Below are 23,427 nucleotides of genomic sequence, written 5' to 3'. Positions count from 1 at the left end.
TTGGAATAATGAATTTGAGCTCTGGAGTGTACCCTTTTTGTCTCCATCCTCTTAACAATTTACAAGTCCCATCCAAAGAAAATCTTGTTCCACGTGCTGGTGCTCATGTTCACGCCGTAGTATCATCCCTGTGGAATGGAAATATTTGAGGTTTTTCACTCCAGAAAACAAGGAACATGTTCAAAGTTTTTTTCTGCTTATGTAAAATGTTTCTGGTTTTGAATTGCTCCATCTGTTGAAACTTTCAGCTAATCTTTTTTCACTGCTCAGAGCTTTCAACACTCGGTTACGGTTGCTGATGTTTGTAGAAATCACGTTGAATGATTGCGTTTTTGTAGCTTCATGGAGCAATGCATGGGAACCATATGTGTGCCTCATAAACACAAAACAATTTCCAATAAGATGGCAGATGACTGATCATCCCACCGCACAGCTTTTCTCTGATTTTAAACTGCATTGTGGTGAAGCTTCAAGTGCTTATATTTCTGGATCAGCATCAGTGAAGATAAAGTTGTTAACTCATTGTTGCCCAAGACATCTACTGTCAGCACTCCTTAAGCTTAGTAAGTCAAATAGTTGTAGTAGCTATTGATGTAAAGACAGAATTATTGGTGTATTTTATTTTTTTGTCTTTATGTCTCTCGAGAGGCTTTTATATTCTTTTCTATGACAATGGTGGCTCATCATGAAGGCATTCATTTATTACAGACTTTCACTTTCCCTCATTAGAAGGCAGCCGACGAGATTTATGAAGAGGACCAGAACGTAGCATGCTAGCAATAAGACAGAAACTTTACAACGGCTGGGGAATTTAAAGAAAACCACGTACAGCTTTTCTGTATATGATTTTGTTGTTGTTTGGTATATTCTTATGTTGTTTGTGTTTACTTCCTAAGGTTTAACTTTTGCTTACATGGGAATCATGTGATGCTGTTGATATTAAATTCATTTGCTTTTGAAATTGGGGATTGGTCTGACTCTTGAGCATATATTTTTTCCCTTCTTAAGTCCAATATATATAAAATTAGCTCTCTAATAGTGACATTTGTGTGAACTAATTGACTGGCTGATTATTGCGAGGCTAAAAAAATAGACTAGCTGACTAGTCTTAAAGTAAGAAAATGGTCAAAACTGACCACAGATGAGGTTAACCACTGCCTGTGCAAATATTGTGTATGTATTTAGGAGCCACTTGAAATGATTAATCACATGTTTTAATAACCAAACAATGTTAGATTAGTTTTACTGAGTGTTGCTAACATTGCCAGCGCTAGTACCAAATTCCTCCTTTCGTTGACGGTTAACACAGACTGTACAATGCTGCTGTGATGTCACTCAGATTCTGAACTCTGGAAAATTTGTGTTTTGCTTACTGGTTTCTTTTTTCTTTCCGAAGTGAACATATTTCAGTGTTACTTTGTAATGCAACATTATAACACACTAATAAATTCAGCAATCAAATTACAAATGCAATTATTTCATTATTTCCATTACAACGATTCTTTAGTTGGATGGTGGGAGGAGAGAAATAAAAAAGATCATCAAGTGTGCCTCTTTTTCCTACATGTGCACTACAGTCAGCTGATCTCAGTTGGTGTGTAGGTAGAAGGAAAACAGCGGAGGGGTCTACAACTTCTGAAGAGCAGAGATTATTTGTATGTTTATTGCACAAAACACAAAAATTGCACACAAAACAAATGTGCTATACTTCACACACAACATGGACTCTTTGCAAGCATCAGCACCAGAGATGGGCAGTAACGCGTTACTGTAATCAAATTACTTTTTTTCAAGTAAGGAGTAAAGTAAGGGATTACTATTGCAAAAAGGGTCATTAGATTACCGTTACTTTCCCGTAAGCACGCTGCGTTACTGCGTTACTAAAACCATGATTTTTTTTTTTTTTGCGAGAGTGTCTCATGACAATGACGTAAGCAAGTGTGACGTTCGTGGCAACAGCTGTGTGCAGATCAACAATGGATAATATATCGAGTGCGGCAGAGAGTTTGAGCGTCCAGCGTTTAAAGCGTGGAAAATGTTTTATATCAGGATATGAGATTTTGGTCATATCGCACCGCCCTAATTCCAAGCTCTTTCATGTAATTATTAACCTTTTTACTAATACTAAAAGTAAAAGTATTAGTAAGAAGGTTAATAATTACATGAAAGAGCTTGGAATTAGGGCGGTGCGATATGACCAAAATCTCATATCCCGATATAAAATGTCTATCATCCGATAACGATATAAATCACAAAAATTTAACATTTTCTGTAAATTCTGTGAATCTGGGATAGCTGAAGTGTTTCCAGCTGGGCGTCGTTTATCTGGAGTAGAGTGTTTTACTGATGCATGAAGATATATACATTTTTAGACATACACAGCAAATCCAGCATGTCCAAATTAACACTGTCAGATTTGATTTCAACACTAAAGTGTTTATATGGGTCCACACCAGAGAGAGTTAATTTAACTCTTTTTGGAGAGTTGGTACGTTAACTCTGATTTAGTGTTAAACACCAAATCTGTCTGGAGTTGATAATTTAACACTTACTAATGCTAACTAGGTGTTAAGAGTTTATATATTAACTCTCAAAGAGTATTTTAGTTTAACTACGTAAGAGTTATCTTCTAATTAATTCTAAAAAGCGGGAATTTTCCTGTTCTGAACTTCTAGAAATTTCTCTTGGAAATAAACATTTACTAAAAAGACACAATGGTTTTTGAAAAACATTTATTCTGAACTGTGCACCACAATTTCAAAAAAATTTCTGAAAGATGTAACAGTGTACATGTTCTCACTTTCATTAGAATTTTGTTTATCAAAAGGTCTGACACGCCTAAATGCACAAAACACGTTAGGCGAAAATAAATTCCAACTTCAGGTTCTTTGGTTACTCTTGTCTTCACTCTGCACTGTTGTTGTTTTCAGAGCTAAAGGTGAGACATGGGGAAAGGCTCATAACCAGCCCCTTTGTAGAATTTTTGAAAAGCAGAGGTATTTATACCTGCTCTGAATGGCCACACTTGATGGCAGTCGAGAAGCCTGCCTTCACAGAAGGGGTGTTGTTTGACCGCCAAACAGACTCTACAATTATCCTTTTTTGGCTCCGGGGCACACCTGCTTCTTTTCACCTGCCAGTACTGAGCTTCAGTCGGAGGACATAAAGCAAAAGAAGTATTCCTGGTCTTTCTGAGGTGTTTGCCATCTGTGTGTTAACCCATCAAGAGACTAGCAATGTTCTTGCCTGGTGCATGCATGGAGCTGGGTGTAAAATCTTAAAAGGGAAACTGGAAAAGAAAGGTATTGGAGAATTTTGATGAGTAATAACTTACAAGCAGCAAAGATGAAGATCTTAATTTAGGACCGAGCTGAACTCCACACAACTTTAAGATGAATAATTGGATGAGGCCTAATTGGTCAAACTGAATGACAACATCTTGGGGGAGTCACTGAATTTTAATTTTAATTCAAAACATCTGCCCAGTAACTGGCCACTGAAATATTGAATCATATAGAAAATCTTAGTCTGTGGCTACATAGGGTAAATAGCAGTTTCCCAAAGACTGGACTAACCCTAAGAGTCCTTAGTGTTCACACATTTGAAGGCGTCAAACATCTGTTTTACTTTTGCAGGAAACAGAACAGGCATGATTGGCAGCCGTTCTCTCCCTCCCTCCCTCCTCTTCACCCCCGCCCTGTCGTAATGGCTTGATCCTTTCATTACGGCGCTGGGGGAAGGTTTTCCTTAAGGGCACTTTGTTGGCACACAAAACGTTTTTTTTCTTGAATGCTCACACAGAACTGGGGCTTAATAAAGACCATCAGCACATTAGATCAGCAACTGTGTGGGAAAATTTTTCTAATTCCTGGGGCTATAAATTATTGCTTATTTAGATACTGTAGCTTCAGCAATTTCTCATAGGTCAATCTATGACAGAGGACTTTGTGGTTTGTGTGACTGATGTTAATATTATTATTGTGCTTCGGTGCAAATTTTAAATTGTTTCAAGATTATGTAATTTTGAATCAAAAGAAACCCTGGTAAATGCCTGGTTTTCCTAATAATTAACCACAAACTGCTGATCTCCTGTGACATGTTTAAGATACACGTGATTACATTATTATGGAAGAATGACATTGTAACATCATCGATGCCACAATCTTGACTGCGCCATCTGGGTTATAGTATTGTTATTTTTAAAGGTTGAAGAATACACTGCTCAAAAGAATAAAAGGACACACCAGTTCTCAAAAGGAAAAAGATCATGTGCGATATCTATACTGATATAGACTGGGTAATGTGTTGGGAATGAAAGGATTCCACATTGTTTGATAGAAATGAAAATTATCAACCTGGAAAGGGCTGAATTCAAAGACACCCAAAAATCGAAGTGGAGAAATGAAGCAGCAGGCTGGTCCATTTTGCAGAAGTTTCACTGCAGCAACTCAAAGTGTTGCTCATGCCTTTGTGCAGTCCCCACATGCTTGTATACATGCCTGAAGTTGGGGCATGCCCATAATGAGACAATGAATGGTGTCCTGCGGTTTCTCCTCCCAGATCAGGATCACTGCATCGCTGAGTTCTTGAACATTCTGAGGTGCAACCTGATAACATCAGATGGACTGAAACATAATGAGTGTTGGATTTAGGTCAGCATACATTCATCTCATCCTGCACTGACTTTTGTTACTTACTGTTCTCCAGTCTAAGCAACCCTGCATGACTTGCAGATTTATGCCTCAGGTAGAGTAGCTGTTGGACACTTAAAAGGTCAGACAGGTGGTCTTATATCACTCCACTACTACTGTTCATTTGCTCACTCCCTGTCTTTTTAAAGTTTTCGTTATTACAAAGCATTTCATCGAAACTCACTGTTTGGTCCTTAGGCTGAGGTGGGTGTTCAGCCTAAGGAGTCATTCAACTCAAAGCAGTCTGGCCATTGTCCTCTGACCTCTGTAGAATTACTGACCCTTTTTTTCCCCTGGTGCAAGTCCCTACTACTAGATTTACTAACCCTACGCAAATTTGTGTAAATTCCCTGAACCTAACACCTCCTAGCACCCCGCTGAGATTTTCACAGGCCTTCAGCTCCATTGTTCTCCTGCTTTTTTTGTGCAAACACACCCTTCCCCAACCCCCAACCAGGAGAGATCCAGAAGGTCTTTCCTTCCAATCATTGTCAGACTCAAAGTACCTGCAGCCTACAATACACCTTGGTAGATTCTATGTGCAATATTTCTCATATGCAATATTAATTATTGCCAATCTTTGTCACCACATTGCATTCCTGTTCATAAAGATATATACACAGTGTTATGCATATACACAATATGCACGTGTCCATAATTATGTCTCCAGATTGTTTGTATAGTCCACTTTTTATACTGTACTCTTGGTACAGTTTTTATTTTTGCTGCTTTTGTCTTGCACTGTCCACTTTTCTGCAATGACAATGCAGATTTTCCTGGTGTGTAATAATAATGTAATATAATAATAATAATGATAATGATAATGATGATGATGATGTGCGCAGGTTTAGTAAATCTAGTGTTAACAAAGCATTTTCACTCGGAGAACTGCCACTCACTGGATAATTTTTCCCTTTTAGACCATTATTTGTAAACCTCAGAGATGGTGGGAAAATCACAGGAGATCAGCAGTTTCTGAAGTACTCAGACCAGCCCATCTGGCACCAGCAACCAGACCACATTCAAAGTCACTTACATCACCTTTCTTCCCCATTCTGATGCTCACTTTGAACTTTCAGCAGGTCGTCTTGACTTTGTTTTCCAAGTAACTTCCAAGGAACTGGCTCATTAGAAACAAAGGGGTCAATGAGTGTATCTGTTCACTTGGTTATTTAAGTAAAATGCTTGCACCAGCTGCTTTTATGCGCTTTACCTCTTGTTACTTTAATTTCTGATTCTTTTATCATCTGCCTGTTTTCGTTCTTTCTGCCTTCTTTACTTCTAAGTGATTTTATGTTGAAATTGCTGATGTGACACTGGGTCTGTCAGAAATGTATTTCCTCCGAGCAGAAGAGTGTGATCACACTGCACTCGTCGAGCGGTGTTTTGTGAAGCTCTGCTGCCAGCAGGACAGAGCCTGTGGGTCTACGATGGGGCTGACAGACACAGATTTATCAATTAAAAAATAAACTATTTTTAAAAAATCCGTTTATTCTGCTGGAATAATTATGTATCTTCAAAAAAAAGTCTAAATCACCCTTGCTGTTGTGTGCTCATGTAAATCATTCAGACAGTGATCTTTAGTTAGGTTTTTATCTCTCACATCATGCTCAAATACTCCTACTCTGTTAGCATAATTAATCTTAGGCCTGCACCTTATGTAATGACATTGGCATTTTGGTTTAGAGGGATCTCAGTGAGCTCCCAGGTGAGTGTGTGACCACCATACAACAATGCCAGTCTTCTTAAGAACGGTGACTCAGTTTCTCCAAATATGATGAAAAGCTGCGCTCATAATCCTCTGAAAGGAGTTCTTCAAGTACAGAGTAATGAACGAGCCCACCTGTGGGCAAGTCGTGACGAATGGCACTTTACCTGCTCACATGTGGTAATGTCTATCTAATGACAGAAAATAAGCCAATGGGGGAGGGGTAAAACACTGTTTAGTACTGTAAGGCAGCAAAAAGAGAAAGGGGGGGAAAAAAAAAAACAGGTTAAAATATGTAACAGCCCTCTGCAGCGATAAAAGGCAACAGCACCACAAGTGGTTTCCGCTTTTTAGTAATGCCAACCGTGAGTGCTGTGTTCACAGCATGCTAAGGTTTCTCTTAAGTTCTAGCAGACTGAATGATTTGGTGCGCCTACAACACACATGGTCGCCGCCTGGATGCATTAATCTTGAAACACTTACATTACATGACCAAAAGTATGTGGACACTTGAGCCTTCATCTCAAGGATGTTGGATGGGGTTGAGCTCAATGCCCTGTGCAGGCCAAATTCTTCCACATTACGCTGAAAAGAGGATTTTGTTATGGGCCTGGTTTTGTATAGATGGGCTTATTAAGGAAGGTAACAAATGTTTTGGATTATACTGACAGAGAACAGAACACAAGGCAGCCAACGTCCAAAGAAGAGCTTTGAATGACCTTTAAGAAGCCTGGAGAACTATTTGTGAAGACTACTACTCGGTATTAAGAGAATAGGCTGTGTTAAAGTGGTCATACTAAATATTGACTCTTTAGAATTATAAAGACTCTGTTTTTGCCTAATATACCAAACTTCCATATACAGTTGCAGAGGTTTGAAGAAATTGTTACACCTTTTTCCCATTTCAGTAGCAAAATATAAGGAATCAATGGATTCAAGACTTGTAATTGTTAAAATACTTGAAATATAGTTGATTGGCTTTAAAAAGTAAATTCAGTAAGTCACGTGTTATATTCTGCAGGAATGCACAGCCGAGTTTCCTTTAGGGTGGGCTATAACATGTGTTAGCTTTCAACAGTTACGGCTGCCTCTGCAAGCTGTTTTACAACCCACCTCCCCTCAAGTGCTCTAGTTCCAACATTTCATGTTATTCAAGTTATTTCTGACTTATTCAGTGCCATCGCTGTTCTCACTGATGCCTGCTCTGTTGTGAGGCGATTCTTTTGCTGCTTTTGGGGAGACGTGAGAACAGAGCCACACCAACAAAACTAAATTACTGCAGTTTTGTTTTGACTGATGTGGTACAGGCAGAATTTCTGGTTAAATACAGCAGTACACCTTGAAACTTGGGCCTTCTTATCAGTAACAACAGAAATCAAAATGAAGCGGGTATGAAACAGTTGCCTCCCTGCCAACCAGGTGCATTATTAAAACACCTTGAGAATCATTACTTTAGGTGATGAGCGTTTTCTTTATTGTCTCCCAACAGATGAAGTGAACATCCTGCAGGAGCTTTCTTTTCATATCACAAACAGCAGTAATGCCTCCATGACTGTGGGTGAGAGCAAGTGTCTGGTCCTGCAGGTGGGACAGTACTCCACCTTGGCCCTCCCTCTGAGACAGATCTTCATCGATGGGTAAAATGTCTTCTTCGTCACTTTTTCCTGCTCTGTCTTGCTCTTGTTGAAGGTAAAGTTAGGAAAAAAATTCATAATGGTCTTTTTTTTCCAGTCCTCCTGTGAGTTTTCTGTTTATTTTTATCGTGTGACATTATAATTAGCAACATGTTTCTATCCACTGGTGTTTATAGTACAATTTGTGCCCACACATGCAACTTATTAAAGAGGACTTAGCTGTATTATTTATCCTTTGAGTACCAATTATATGGCTAAGTGATGTGTTTGTGTTTAGGTTTGAAGATGAGTTCAGTTTGCTGGTACAGTTGCGAAGTCCTCAGAGGGAAGAACGAAGTGTCTTCACTATGCTCAGTCCCGACAATCATGTCATGCTGCAGCTGCGGATCAGTGCTCATGCCATCATCTTCATAGGAACGCAGCAGAGACACTATGAGTGAGTCCACTTCTTGATTTTTTTTTTTTTTTTTCTTCCACCCAGATTATTTGGAAAGTGAGTAGGGCTGTACAATATGGGCAATATAAAATCAAATAATTTTCATTAGTGGTTTCTAAATGGCACCATCTGGAATAAATGCACCCATTCATAATGGGCATAGAAATTCAAAATGAAAGAAGAAAAAAAACCAACTCAAGTGTCTTTTAATTCTTATGGAATGAGCGTCAACAATCATTTGTTGAATTTTATTACTGCGAAATTAGTTTCCGCAGTGCAATCACTGATGAAGAAGCCTTTCTGTGCTTGCAGCGGAGGGTCTGCCATTATGGCTCACGTCCTCAGAATTACATCTGAGGTGCTTTGGCACTGCGAGGAGAATAGTGCGCAGACCACTACTGAAAGGTGCAGGTTCATTGCAGACCTGTAATCAATAGCCTTTCTCTGGCCTCCTCTCTAATCAAGGACTGATAGGGCTGCAGTGACTCACCTGCCCTGGATTGCAGTTTGTCGGTGGGAAAGGGGCAGACTGGCAAATAGGAAGGGAACTGAGATTGCTGGCACTAAAAGATACCAGCACAACAAGCCACTTTTCTCTCTATCTGATCAAGTCCGGCCCTGTCTCTGATTAGATAAATAAATTGGCTCACCTTTTCAGTCCATTCTTTTTGGCAGCCAAATCTCCCTTTTCTGTTTTTTCTCTCTTCCATGCGCATTGCTCTGTACACACATGGCCTGCGTTTCACTCAATAAATAAACTGTTATATAAGTAAAGTTCATGTCAATCCAAAAACTCTATAGTTGGCGTGATGCAGTCATACAGTCTCCTGTTTTGGATGAGTCATGGCGAAAGAGAACCATGCAGGTTTTCCTTTAGTATCACACACCAAGAGAAAAAAATCAAACTGTAGTCTGATATGTTCAAGCTAATTTGCTGTACTTGACATTGCACATCCTGTGATGTGACTGTTATGCACATCGCATCTTCGATGGTGCAATGATTTATTGTGCAGCCCTAAAACTGAGTATAAATTATTTTTGTGTCGAGTCCCGTGAAACCTCTTTGGCAGATAAAAGGAATTATTCAGAAGTGATTAAGTAAAATTGCTCAAAGTCCGCCAGCAAGATACCGTCAAGTGAGTGCATGGTTTCTGTACCCATCACTGACAAACTCCAGATGTTGAGGTATTAGAGAACAGCTCATGCCCGTTCCTGCTTCGTAGCAGAATTGTATGCAAATTTGTTGGTTAGACAAAGGAGAACTCTGTGGAGGTATATTTGTCTGCAGCCTGTGTTTCTATTTGAAGATGACTGCTTTTGGCTGTCTCTTTGGAGAAATGATTTATTAGGTAACTCTTGGCAGGTTTCTCCTCTAAAAGAACCACAAAGCTTGAAGCAATACATCAGTGCAAGACAGCATACAGAAATGAGCCAAAAGATAGACATACACAGATACTGTAGTTATCTTGTACTGTTTGCACATGAATGATTTTATTTCAGCTTTTTTAACAGAAAGCTGCATGTCTATCAGGTTTCTACTATTAGAGTTTGGCTAGATCCAGAGATCAAGTTGACCTGTTTGATTCTGTGAATGTTTGAGGTCTTTGGTTAAATCACAGAGCGGACATACAAGTGGTTGGATCTGACTTTCATGAAGTACTAGCTGGAACTAGACTAAGTATACAAGGAGCTGACCTTAAAGGGGAGATCAGCCAAATTTAATTTGGGTATTGTAATTGATTTTTTTTATGTGCTGTCACAGGACTTACACACATGCCCACACTGAAAGACATGATTAAACCTTCTCAGAGAACAAGAGCTCATTCTGTTTGTTTGTTTGTTTGTTTGTTTGGCTGAGCCTGATGAAAGAATGCAGAATGTGTGGAGTCCTTGAGATTTATTTATTTATTTATTTCGAGTCCTTGAGATTTAGACGGCACCCAGATGTCAACACAAAGTTATCTTACTATGATTACAGTGCCCAAAGCATTTTTTTGAACTCAACTGCTTTGTCGCATTCGTACAAGAACTTTAAGACACAAAGCCAATGATCTGCGTGTCTCTGTCTGTCAGGTTCCCGGTTAGTGGTTTGTCTGATGGAAAGTGGCACCATGTGGCCATCAGTGTGGCTGCCAAGCGGCTCGCACTCTATGTGGACTGCTCTCTGCTGGAGAGTGTGGACTGGGTTTACTACGGCATGGGAATCAGCACCGACGGCCTGCTCATGGTTGGAGGAATTATTGAGAGCTTTGAAACTCCGTTTGAAGTAAGTGGCTCTGCAACCTTTTAACTGATGAAAAAAAAGAAGGGGCCCCAGCCCTGACACCTCTGTTTATTGTACATAGACCCTAACAATATCCGGTATGATTGGTCCTGTTTAATTTAAAACATTTTATTTATTTGTTTTATTATTTGTTTCTTGTTGCACTTCATATGAATAACAACTTTGCTATGCAACGAACAGATTAAAGCAACTATTTCCAAATAGATGGCCATGTGTGATGTCCAGTTGATTTTCTTTTACTTTGAAAAGTCATGCATTCCTGTTCATCCTTCTACAAGTAAACAGCAAAGAAAGGAGCACACATTCCACCCATGTATCTTTTCATCACAGACCCAAAGATGCTTGGAAACCATGTTTTTGATTTTAAGCAGAGAATCTGTCTATAGACATGCTTGCATATTGACTTAAGCATGTACTGTTCATGTTTTGTTTTTGCATTTATTTTAATGTGTTTCATGCATCCAAAACAGACTAAAATGGATGGATTCAGCATCTGGATGTATGCAATTGATCCAGAAACATGTGGACTTGTTCTGGTGATTAATCAGTGGTATTAGTCATTGACGGGAAGCTCGCTTGATAGATATCCAAACCAAATCTTCAGGAGATATGTTCATCGTCACACTGTTGTTTTTATAGTGTTAGCTTCTATGATGGTTTCATTGTTTTCACTTTAGCTTTTGTTTTGCTAAAACGTTCCTCAGCCTTTTCTGCTTTCTGTGTATGTCTGCATCTTCCTCTGTGCTCTCTGATTTTGACCTCTTTCAACCAGTTAACCATTTCGAAGGTTATTTTTTTCAAGTGGGCTTCTGTGTTTTTAATGTTTTTCGTGTTTTGTTTTTTTTTTTGGTTTTTTTTTTATTGTCTTGATTTAGTTAACCTGTGTCTTATTATCCTTCTGCCTGGTGTTCATTTAGGATGTGTGCCTCTGTTCAGTCTTTGATCTTTGGTTTGCTGATGTCTCATTTTTTTTTTTTTTTAATTGTTTTCTTGATACCTTTTTTGCGTTTTGTTTCTTTTCCCCACTAATCTGTGCTTCCTTATTTTCATTCACCTGCTGGGCTTCTCCTAAGAATTGTGTTATCAAAAGTGACATTGATGGTTCTTTAAACTTTTATGTGAGCATCTCAAGAGCATTTTGATGGCCCGTAATGCATTGTGGATATTAGTTGCTATAACAAGCTTTGTGGATATAGCTTGAGGATCAGAGCAGGCAGTGACTGCATCACAGTGGGGGTGAGGACGAGCGTTATAGAGGTAGCATCTGGATTTGTTTTTAGCAACAATTAAAATGGATTTTCCATCCATCTATCCCACGGCGACGGATCCCTGAGGTGCTGACAGTCTTATCTCTGGACAATCTTTTGTGTTCGACACAGTGAAACCATATATTAATGAACTCTGCACTTATATGCAACTATTACTGCCATTCAGTGCAGCATGAGTAGGGCTTCTCAGAATAATTTTGTTCGTTCTGGATTAGGTTCTCATAAAAAAATGATTTTAAAGAGAGGCAAAATGTGTGGCATGTTGAAACAGGAATTTCTGGGTGCTTTGCTTTGCTTTGTGCTGTAAATAAACAAAATGATCTGTGATTTGCTAAGTGCAAAAGTGTGTGCTCTTAAAATGGATTTGATTACTTGTACATGATTGCTTTAGTTATGCACACGCTGCATACTTTAGGCTACATTGTAAAGATCCAGGAGTGACAGCTGCATTTGGTTTTTGAAGAAAAGTCTGTTGTATATTTCAATCACCAATTACATTAATAGAAATATTTGTCCTTCATGAAAATGTACTGCAGATGCATCTGTGTAACAGACATATGTTGTTTGATCCCCTGTCTATTTCAAGGTCATCATGGGATTTTTCTAACAGAGGTACTTGAGATTTGGTTCTTCTTCAGAGGACATGAAACATCTCTAAAACTATCTCTTTATACACAGTAACACAGGTCTGTGTTAAATAAAACATAACATTTCTCAGATGGATTTTCCTTAAAGTCCTTACAGACTGTGTGTCTCTTACTTTTCTTCTGTAAGCAGCTGAGATCAAATAGCTTGTTGAAATGCATTTTACTTTTTCCAAAATGGACCTGGACTTCATTGCTTTCATTTGGATAAACAACGAGAAATTTGCATAAGCAATGTAATTTCTACATGTATTGTAAACATTCATGTATGGTTTCACTTACTTTAGGTTCAGTAAGTCTCAAAGTCATGGGCATCTATCTCCTAAACAACGGAACTTATGCCATGCTGCACTCACACAAACACAGAGGCATGCTCTCACCTACCATCACACTCTTATTAACATAGCCTGAGGTTTGCTCATGATTTGTTTTTCTTGCTTGGCCTGACGGAGATTCACTGGAAAAGGACCCTGGGAACTGCAGTGAAATGCATGACCTGCAGTAAACAGTGTGTGTGTGTGTGTGTGTGTGTGTGTGTGTGTGTGTGTGTGTGTGTGTGTGTGTGTGTGTGTGTGTGTGTGTGTGTGTGTTCACCTGACGGCTTTTGTCTGTTCATTTGGGTTTCATTATCTTCACATTCTGTATTGGGGTCCTTAACGTTACTTGTTACTTTTTGTTAAAAAAAACTCTTTAACTCTTGTTAAAATGCTGTGATATTTAAGTGACAACTTCCACTCCTGAGACTGTAAAATGCAGCAGAGATGTAGAACTTCTCACTTTCATCTGACTAAAATTTATCACAAAGCAGGTTGTTGCTACATGTTCAGGTGTAGTTATTGAAGTGCTGCTGAATATTTCTGCAATACAAGATTGTATAATTAAAACTGCAGTTGTAAAGTTTCTTTTGACAACATTTTAAAGGAATACATAAATATGGTGGAGTATGTTCTAATGTCTGGCCGTTTGGCAGTAGAAGCTTCTGTATGCTTTGCTGGATAGCATCAGTGACTGTTGATTTTTAGTGTGCCTCAGGCTCTCTGCAGATGTCTTACCTCACCAGTATCACTAATGCTCAGTAGATGGGTGTTGGTGATCTTCTGGGCAGTTTCAGTGCCTTCTGGTATTTAGTCATGGACATCCCATTCCAGTTTGTAATGCTTCCAGTTAGGATCCTTAATAATGTTCCTCTGTAGAAGCGAGCTAGAACTTGGCATGGTAATTTTAGGCTTCTCAGATTTCCTTAAAAGCTTTCTTCATCACATGTAACATAGATGAGGAAAAGTTTTTTGAAAATGAATATTAAAATATTTTGATTTTGTTGTTTCAAATATTGCAACTTAATATCACCACATTTCGGTTATAGGTAAATTAAGTTAAACTTCTAGTATGTCAGGCTATCCAAACTGATATTTCACGGGGATAACAAGCAGGACATGAAGAGACATTTACTTTTTTGACGTTGTGTTTTCAGACTGCATGTTTGGTTGCTCTTTAATTTCTCTGTGCAGGGTCATCTTCGACAGCTGTCCTTCCTGATGGGAGATCCAGATGCTGCCCAGCAGCACTGTAGCCACCACCCACCCCTCTGCAGTGTCACTGCTCCTAAGCCTCCCCGCTTACCACGCACCAACAACCCGCTGCAGGTGAGGAACGCTGATTTAAAGAAACGGCAAAAGAAATTAAATCAGGAACATTTTCTTTTGACTTGTATACACAGCAGCCCTCAAACATGTCACTGAGGTATTTAAGGTGAAGCCATCCCTGTCTTTTGAAGCCCACAACACAAACACTCAGGCTCCTGCAGTTAATTCACTGACAGCACGCACTGCTATATAATTTAATATAAGAAATATGAAAGATCACCAGAGGATTTAAAATAAAAACTGCACTGACTCCTGTGGTTTTGATCCAGTCTGGTGAATTTAACAACTGGTGAGTGTTTGGTTGTTCATCAGTGCAGGCTTGAACAGTCTTTGATTGTGGTTTTTTTATTTAGAAATTGTTGCCTCTGTTTCCACACAGAATATACTGTTGTCCTCAAATGACCTGGAGAACCTGCTGGGGGATGCAAAGGACAAGTCTTTTTTGAGCTCTGACCGAACTGTAAGTAGGATATTGGGTGTCTTAAGTGTTAATTGTTAACCAGAAATTCACTTTTAATTCGCATGTTAGAAACAGTGAAAAAGTGCAGTTACCTGGTTTCACAGCTGTCGCCCAGTGCTGTAGTGACAGACTATGGGCAGCTTATAACCAGTGTATATATACACCGACCACTGGTCTGGTTTACGTAGGTTCTTTTTTTGCCATTAGTGTCTGTGTCTGTGAAACCAACAGTCCATTAGTCTGCAACAGTCTGTCATTAATTAGCCATGCTGTGCGGAGCCTCAGGCGTCAGAGGCCTCGTCCAACAGGCCCACCTTCTGTCTTTGGCTGACTGGTCCACTTCACATGGTTGTGTGCGCTGCATATGTGTGTTTAAGTGCTTGATCTGTGAGACACTGTGTGTGTCTGCTCACTGGCCTTTGTTGTGGCCTGCAAGAGGCCACATTCCTTCACTGAGGCTAAAAGTCTGCTTTGATAAATTGTAGCAATGGCTCATTTCTTTTGATCTTTACCAAATGCAGTTTGGGATTGGATTAGTGGTTTTATTTTGAATATTTAAAATGAAGTAATAATCAGCACAGCTGATTCCCATACTATGTGTAATCAGCAGCTCATCTGGATTCAAATGAGAGTATTGTTTTCTGAGCATCATGACCGGACTGAAACTGTCAACTTTTGTGCAGAACAACATTACACGTGCCGAAGTGGGTGGAGCCAGGGAGCCCCATCCATCTTCTATGTGCAGAGGTGAAGAAGCTTGACAGAATAGTAGGGGGGTTAGGGGTCACTGATAAGAGGCAGACTAGTAATTTGAAGTGTGAAAAGTGATTTCCCCCTGTTGTTAAAGTAGTCACCTGATTATTTCCAGTAAATTAGCTTTTGGATGATCTGATGGATTTTTTGGTATTCTGTAAAGTTTCTGCTGTTTATATAAATAATATCTAAACACTATCTCTCATATTGTTCTGTTTCCTTACTGCTCAAACTATAGGTTGTATGTGAAATATTGATATGGCCACCAAGAAATCCCTCACCGGTTTGTGGATTTGCATTTTATGAAGCTTTGAGTTTTGAAGCTTTGAGGGGTTTTCACTGAGGCAGTCCTGGTGTTTTTAAACCACATCTGACAAGAAAAGTTTGGATCTAATGAAATAAGTGAGAAAACCAGACTTTCCCCGGCTAACTACTTGTGACTGACAAGTTAGCCAATGATCATAGCCATAATGTTTTATTCAATGTATTCCAGAAACTGGGAAGAGTCACCAGGAAAATGCTTAATGATGTCATGGATCAAGGTAGCCAAAGGCTGGCTTTCTCATATAAATGTTTTCTCGTAACTAGAGGAGTCGCCTCCTGCTGGCAGCAGCAAGAAAATACAGATTTAAGACCTTTTTTTTTTTTTTTTTTTTAAACTCATGTTTGCTTCACTTTTCCAACTTGGAAGCTAGGTCTATATTTTATACTCTTTGTATGCTGTTGCCTTAGTTTTCTGAGCCAGAAGTGACCATATTTGGATGAAATAATGAGAAATCATGTAGCAGTGAACATTGTACCACTTGTTTAGTAACCTGCATTTACAAAATGTATGGACAGAGATAGATAGCTGCTAATTCGTGCTAAGTAAAAAGTTAAGACGTGTTAAGTGCACAGCAGTCCAAACCTTTCTGTCAAATCATTGCATTAAAAAATACTCCAAAAGGCGAAGCCTAGCTCACAGATAGTTTGCTAGTTGGCACTCATCTATTACTTAAATCAGCCTAGGAAGTGTAAAATTAGCCTGGTCTAGTACCAGGCTGTAGAGTTGTTTATTTCTGCTGTAAAGTTGGGCATTACAACATGTAAATATTGGAGATAAACTTACTTTTAGAATCAGCCTCAAGTGGCCATTTGAGGAACTTCATTTTCCTCGTCTTTGGTGACAATTTTGAGGACAGGCCAGGTAGACTGAATGTTGAATCGCTGTTGGTGATGAGTGCGAGCACACATGTAATGATCAGTTCACGGCCAGACACAGACATCATATGTTTTTGGCCATGCAGTGATTAAAAGGTAATTAGACGTGAAAATGTACTGTTAACATTAATTGCAATATTGATTGCTTATCAAATAAAACCGCCTTACTCTCTGTACCAGCCGATTCATTTGTTTCTACTTAAGATCGCTCAGTGTTTAAAATCATGTCAGTGATGATGAATGTTTAATCTCATCAGCACATCCCACATCAGCCTTAGGATGCCAAAATGTGCATACACATACTATTGTTCACGCACATGAATCAAACACGTCTTGAAATGCATATACTGGCGCTCGTAGAGTGTTTCTGGAATCACCATATGAGGAAAACAAAGAGGGCTACATATGTTTCGAAACAAAGGAAAAACAAAGGTGGTTTGAATTTACATTTTTGTGTATACGAAACATACCTTAAATAATCAGTGAGGGTCTGTTTGTCTTTAAAAAATGCAGCAGTGTATAGCCAGAGAAGCTACTACAACCTTGAATATTTAAGAAAAAAAAACAAACAGGCCATGCCGTGCCACGCTAGCCCCGCCAGGCAGAAGCTTCTACATCAGGATGGCATTGGGATTCCTTTTTGATGATGTACATGACCGAGACCTCTCCTGCTGTTTTGTGTTGTCGGGACTTTTTGGGTTTTTTCCAGGAACAAGCTGCCCCAGATCCGTCTTAATAGTCACTGAAATCTTCTTCATATGGCTGCATCACATTTTCTCACGTAATTATCTCTCTGTCTGTTCATCTGTTTCTGTTTTCTGTCTTTTACTGCGTCTGATTCCGTCTTTCCGTTTTCCATGTCTCTGTCCTCTTCTATCTGTTTAAGTCTTTGCATACTTGAGTTTTTGTTTTTTTGTTTTTGTTTTGTTTTTGCTCTTGGAATTTTTGCATGGCATTGTTGGGCAACTAAATAGCTGTACTTAGCTACAAGTGAAAGTGAGTGATGATCACGGCTTATCATGTAGGTAACAATAAATCAGTGAATAAGGATATAATTGTTTTTTCTGCTGTCTGTCTCTCATTACAGCCATGCAAACTATGCTTGCGGTGGTAAAGCTGCCTTTGGCTCTCTTCTGGTCCCTCTTCCCTTCTTTAAAAAAAAAATACATTTCTAAAGAAAGTAAATATAGCAACACATTAACAAGACCTATTTCTCTTTTGTTGAGGTCTGCTGCAGTCGTCTTTGAAACCTAACATTTCTGACTGCTGGGCCTCTTTGTTGGGGTTTCCTGATTTGATGAATGTCCCTTCTGGGCCCCCCTTGACAGGTACTCTCTTTAGAGACATGGCTTTCAACCAGTCAATGTACAGCACCTCAAATGTGCACAAAGATTTTAAATGGCACTGGAGGTCAGGGGCCTTAGCTAAACATGTAATCACAAAGTCAGCGCTAACCTGAGTGTAATCTGACCGCTTTGAACTTCTAATTAACTTGTCCCGTATTAGTCAGAGTTACTTTGTTTTGCAAATTCTCTTTGTCATTTACAGCTTCTCAAATTGTGAACACATGTTGTTTTTCACCTCTTTTACATAATCACTCAGGTCAGAGTTTTCCTTGTACAAGACATTTAATGTTAAGTCATCGATATGTACTGTGGCACATTTTTAAGGGCTGTTTTATATTGTTGGCAGACTTTTATTGGGATAAAGAAGTAGTCATCAAAATGGGTTCAAGCTGTGCTATTAGTGCATGTACAGATAATAAAATGAGAAAGTTGTGAATCTTTTTCCCTTTCTTTACTTTCTCCCACTTCATCTTTGGGCCAATGGAAACTTGCGGCATATGTAACTAACTTCTCAAGCTGTTCCTGCTGCTGTGTCACCTGACTCGTGAGTCAGCTAGCTCATGAACATGGATAAATATTTCAGTCCAGAAGAACCCAAATGTTGCTGTATTGATGTTAGGATTACACAGAAGTCCCTGAAAATGTTTCAGCATGTGGGGGTTCCCTGCCCGCAAAAAGTTAGAGAACCACACTGTTAAACAACTGATCAATTGTTGGAGTAATCAATATATTAGCTTCCCAACGTTATAGTCTACTAGAAGGCATGTGTTCAGATTTCTTTCCATGTACAAAATGCATGTTTTTCAGAAAGAGGGGGGAGAGAAGGAGGTAGTGCTGGAGAGCATGACGAAGCTTGCATTTGATTGTTTCTCTATGTTGAAGGTTACCAGGCAACTGAAACCAGTTTGTTGGAGGGGTTTTGTAGTTACAGCACTGCTTACACACGATTCCTAACAGTGTCAGAGACAGGCAGGGAAGCACACACACGCCTATGGAGTTAATGTTCCCTGTTCCATGTCTTGTCCCTTCCAAGTGTTTCCGTTAGGGTCTCTAGAGAAGTCCCCTTTCATGAAGCTTGTCAAACAATGGCTTTTAACTGTCCCACTGAGACAAAAGCAAAGAGGTTTGGGAAAAATGATCCATCATTCTGACACTTTTCCATGACTTGCTTAAACTGGTGAGAATGGCTTGCTTTACGTGAGGTGTCATTTTTGATGTCATGACGTAGCCTTAGCATTGAGGAGTGTGCCTGTTAATGAATTACCCATTTTAGGTTGATAAATGAAAATATATTTTTGATGGAACAGATGTGTTAACATGGATTTGCTGTCTTATTTACATATGTAGCAACTTAACTCCCTTTTCCCCTCATTTAACACCTGACCTTTGGCTGAAGACAAATGCTAAGACCGGGTCATCCAGCTGGTCTGAAGAGACTGTAAGATGGTCAGGTTAGCCGGTATTTAACCCTATGAGGACATGAGATACTTCTTCAGTGATTAAGGAGGTTATTGCTATTGTAGTGTGTGTTTGTGCACTTGTATGGACAGAAAGTTTGGAAATTATCATTGATCTCTTCCATCTTAGAGGCCTCTTTAGTGGCTGGTGGGGTGTAAAGCTGCTGCCAGTCAGGCTTCAGTCAGAAGGGAAAATACAATACAGTATAACTAAACTGAATTTATATTTTTGGATTTTGAAAGCGATTCTGTTGCTGATTCTGTCATGCAGTTGCATTAACTTTTTTCACCTCTCTGGAAGTGATTCCTTGCAGAAAACACCTGAGAACCACTGGTTCTCATGCTTAAAATGCGTAAAATTTCAATTTTCACAGTTTTTTAATTTCTTGATTGGTAAGGATGTTAATAAGGAGTAAGAGATAGTCCAACATTATTTGATCACGTTTGGAGCAGTGACTGACTAAATTGGGAGTGCAGTTTCACATGTGAAATGTGTATAATTAAAAAGTCTGTATGTTTAACCATGTGTTCAATAGGCTACTGGCTTAATGGGTTGACAAACAAAGAAAAAATCCTCTTTGCAAAGCATTCCTCTCATATCGCATTATTGTGAAAGTCAACATCTTCTCATGCCAGAATACTTCACGTTCCTTTATCATTTTCATCCTAATAGATGCACTTAAAATGGTTCTAGATATTAGTTGTGTCACATGTCAACTGTGACCTCGCCACAGCCGGTCACCATTTGCACTGGTGGCTGGGGTGCCCTCAACCTATTGCAATCTCCTGCTGAGTGATACATGTTGCCACTTGGGAGTAAAAGAAGCTGAAATAGAAAGGAAATCTTGACAGATGTTACAGTAATACCTGCACTTATAGGCTTGTATCTTCAACCTGCCCACGCTGGCTGCGCATCAGGTTGCAAAAATCCCGAGAAACATGACAAAGCAAGCTGTGCTACAAAGGGTGGAATCAGTTTTGGCATATGCCACCAATGGCAATCATGAAAACAGCAAAAATAAAACATGTTTTAAGTTACCAGTTAGCATTAGCAAGGTTGCATAGAAAACTGAATATGCAAACCAGCGGATGCATCCCGCATGAGGCAGATACCTGTTAATAAGTGCTAAGTAACATGTCGTTAGCTTCATAGCATAAGTGCCTAAGTCATTTTTTTGTGTTTTCGGAAAACAGACGGACAGGATGATGCAGCAGTGGTAGGGGAGTAAAGTTAGGCAAAAATCTCAATTTGACCAAAAAATGACTTAGGCACTTATGCTATGAAGCTAACGATGTTAAAAAAATACTAGAAATCTACTCAGCAAAACTTCTTTTTCACAGGCTGTTAGCACAATTATCCACAAAACTAGCTGTGATGTTTGTCAGATAATTACATTAATGAGGATATAATTGGCCCTTAGAGCAGGAGGATGGTTAGGAGCTCCAGTTTATTCATTAAAAATAGCAGATGCAAAACTGGCAGTCTGCTAGTCTGCTGTTGCTTTTGGCATGTATGTGTCATGTAAAGTAGCCAAGCTCCTAATAATGCATTAATTTAAATCTTCTTTTGAAATGATAGGTAGGCATTTTAACCAAGGAGTTTATGGAATTCACATTTAAGCCAGTTCCAAGCAGCCATCTGAGAAACTCTGAGAAACTCCTCGGAGGTTTCAACCAATACTGTTCACATGGTAGCTTCCCTCTTTTTTTTCACCCCTGTGTCAAGTTATCGCTTCATTAGGATTTACTTGGAGCCATATCTTCAAAAGGTCAATAAAATCTGTTTCACAAAACACTTTGAGATCTTTCTAAGCTCTCCAAGACTGAGCTCTCTTCAACCAAACTGTTGATACACTGCAGTGCAAATATGTTGGAACAGATAAAAAGTTATTTTCCTCAAGACAACATAATAAAATAAAGATTCATATTAAAACAGTCATCTGGTGGGATCGATTTTGGCGCTAAAGGCATGCTTTTCTGTTGTTTTCTGTTGATACATCAAAGGCTCAGTGAAGGGCATGCAACATTTGCTATTTTCAAATATTGCCTAATTAGAGAGCGAGGATGAGGAAGCATGCTTTGTGTATCTGATTGATATTTCTTTGTTTTTATGTCAACTCGATGGCCCTGCATGCTGTCAAGCTTTTCTGTTATGCACGTCAGCATACATCCAGCAATAATTTTTCATCTGCGTAGCAAGGTTTATAACTGTTTCCAATATAAAATAATTACAGACAAGTCAAACCGTGAAGTACAAAAGGAAGCAGAGATGCTTGGATAAAAGTGAGGGAGGAGATGGAAACAGAGGATTGAAGAAATGTTTCCGTAGCCACTTCTTTCCCTGTGTCGCTAAGCAGCGCAGAACCGTTTTCTCCACACGAGAAGCCCCGACATGCTCGTACTGATAATTTTCCACTCCGCATCTGTAATTTAGAACGGGGCATCTAGGCTGTGATGATAAATGGTTACATGCTAGGTGATGAAAACTTGTTATACGAGTGCTACATCAGCGCATTAGCTTTCATGAGGGCAGAAATACCTGTGATTCAAGTCCCAGCTGTTCAAGTTCAATAAAAATTGCGTTTTCAGTGCAGACACAAGAGACCTCTGGAAGCCATTATGTGGTGAGGAAGAAGATGTGCCGGGAAGTAGTTTAAAATTAAAAAGAGATCACTGATTTCCCCCCTAGCCTGCACATCTGCCGCGCAGTTCAAAAGCATCCACAGAGGTTCTGTTCACCCTGAATCAACCTCCCCCTGCTCTTGTTTATTTATATCGCTGTTTGTCCTAGACCACCTCGCCTTTTGGTCCTAACAGACATGAAGTAATGCTTCCGGTGACACTGAGGTGCCCTGCTGTTTTTGACTTTAATGCAGACGGGGTCTCCTCTCTGCATCGACACAATAAATGTAAATCAAGCCAACCTCAGAGAATCCACAATGAATATTTCCCCTCACAAGTTCTCTCAGCTGTGGTTATTTCACTGAATCTGGGAACTGTGGCTTCCCCTCCCCTAATTCCACCACAGGGTTTTTTGTTTTTTTTTTATTGTGCATGCCTCTAACCATGTGCAAAAGCAGTGGGGATTCCCTCACATCTTCCTTATCCCCGTTTTCCTTCATCGCGCTCTGCTCGGTTGGAACGAGCAGTCACTGCATTCATTCAAGCAGAGTTTTAGTTGCCCGTGATGTTGCGGTTTGAGTTTAGTGCCAATAGCTTGCTGCGATCAGAAGTTCACTCACAACCTCAGTCTTGGTTAGTTAAGAGCTGGCAATTTGGATGTTGTGGATTTAATAAGTTTAGAACAGCCGTCGCCTGCTCTGACATTTTGTGGGTGAGAGAATAGAACATATTTATTATTCACAAGAGTTCAACATTCAAATTGGACCCACGTTGCAGTTGTTACGGTCACTAGTAGTTCTCAACAATTACCCAGGCCACCCTGAGGGTTAATTGGCTGTGCTAGTCTCTTCATGAGCCAGATTAGATGTATTATTTATATAACCTGTATGGTTGGGTGGTGAGTGCGTACCCAGTAGGTGTGTGGGTGTGTCTCCTGGGAGCTGGATCAGCCTTCTGTGCAGAGGTCTGCCTTTGTGTACAATTGGAGCTGAGCTCAAGTGCAAACAGACCCGCAGTGTCTCCTGCAGTCATGCCCTACCATGTTGGCTGGTACTTGCTCCTGGGATGCCTATTGCTGGATTTATTGGGGTTGCATGTACAAGGTCAAAGACGACGGGATGGAAAGGTACTCCCCACTACAGCTCATACATGTACTGATTTTAACCTTTTCTTTGGAGTTTTCTGTTCTGATGCAAAGACTCTGGACAGGAGTGAAGTGCACTCAGTGTGGAGGTGCTTTTAATTTAATCAATTTACTTTGCTGAGGATGCTTTTGGTTCT

General features: G+C 39.6%; 1 protein-coding gene across 2 annotated transcripts in view; it reads left to right on the top strand.

Annotated features, from left to right (window-relative positions):
* The window catches only part of si:ch211-196i2.1 (collagen alpha-1(I) chain), a 110,891-nt gene that overhangs the window by 23,214 nt on the left and 64,250 nt on the right, over positions 1-23,427 (top strand). Inside the window, exons 2-6 of one of the 2 annotated variants that reach the window (XM_040000035.1) lie at positions 7,889-8,036; positions 8,311-8,469; positions 10,543-10,735; positions 14,174-14,308; positions 14,688-14,768. In XM_040000035.1, the coding sequence (XP_039855969.1) occupies positions 7,889-8,036; positions 8,311-8,469; positions 10,543-10,735; positions 14,174-14,308; positions 14,688-14,768 (716 nt within the window). Of the gene's footprint in view, positions 1-7,888; positions 8,037-8,310; positions 8,470-10,542; positions 10,736-14,173; positions 14,309-14,687; positions 14,769-21,644; positions 23,273-23,427 lie in introns of those variants that run through there. The other variant, XM_040000036.1, reaches the window with a different exon arrangement.

Source organism: Simochromis diagramma, unplaced genomic scaffold (assembly GCF_900408965.1).
Source record: "Simochromis diagramma unplaced genomic scaffold, fSimDia1.1 OVJJ01000596.1, whole genome shotgun sequence".
NCBI lineage: Eukaryota > Metazoa > Chordata > Actinopteri > Cichliformes > Cichlidae > Simochromis > Simochromis diagramma.
This window is presented reverse-complemented; position numbering and strand designations above follow the sequence as displayed.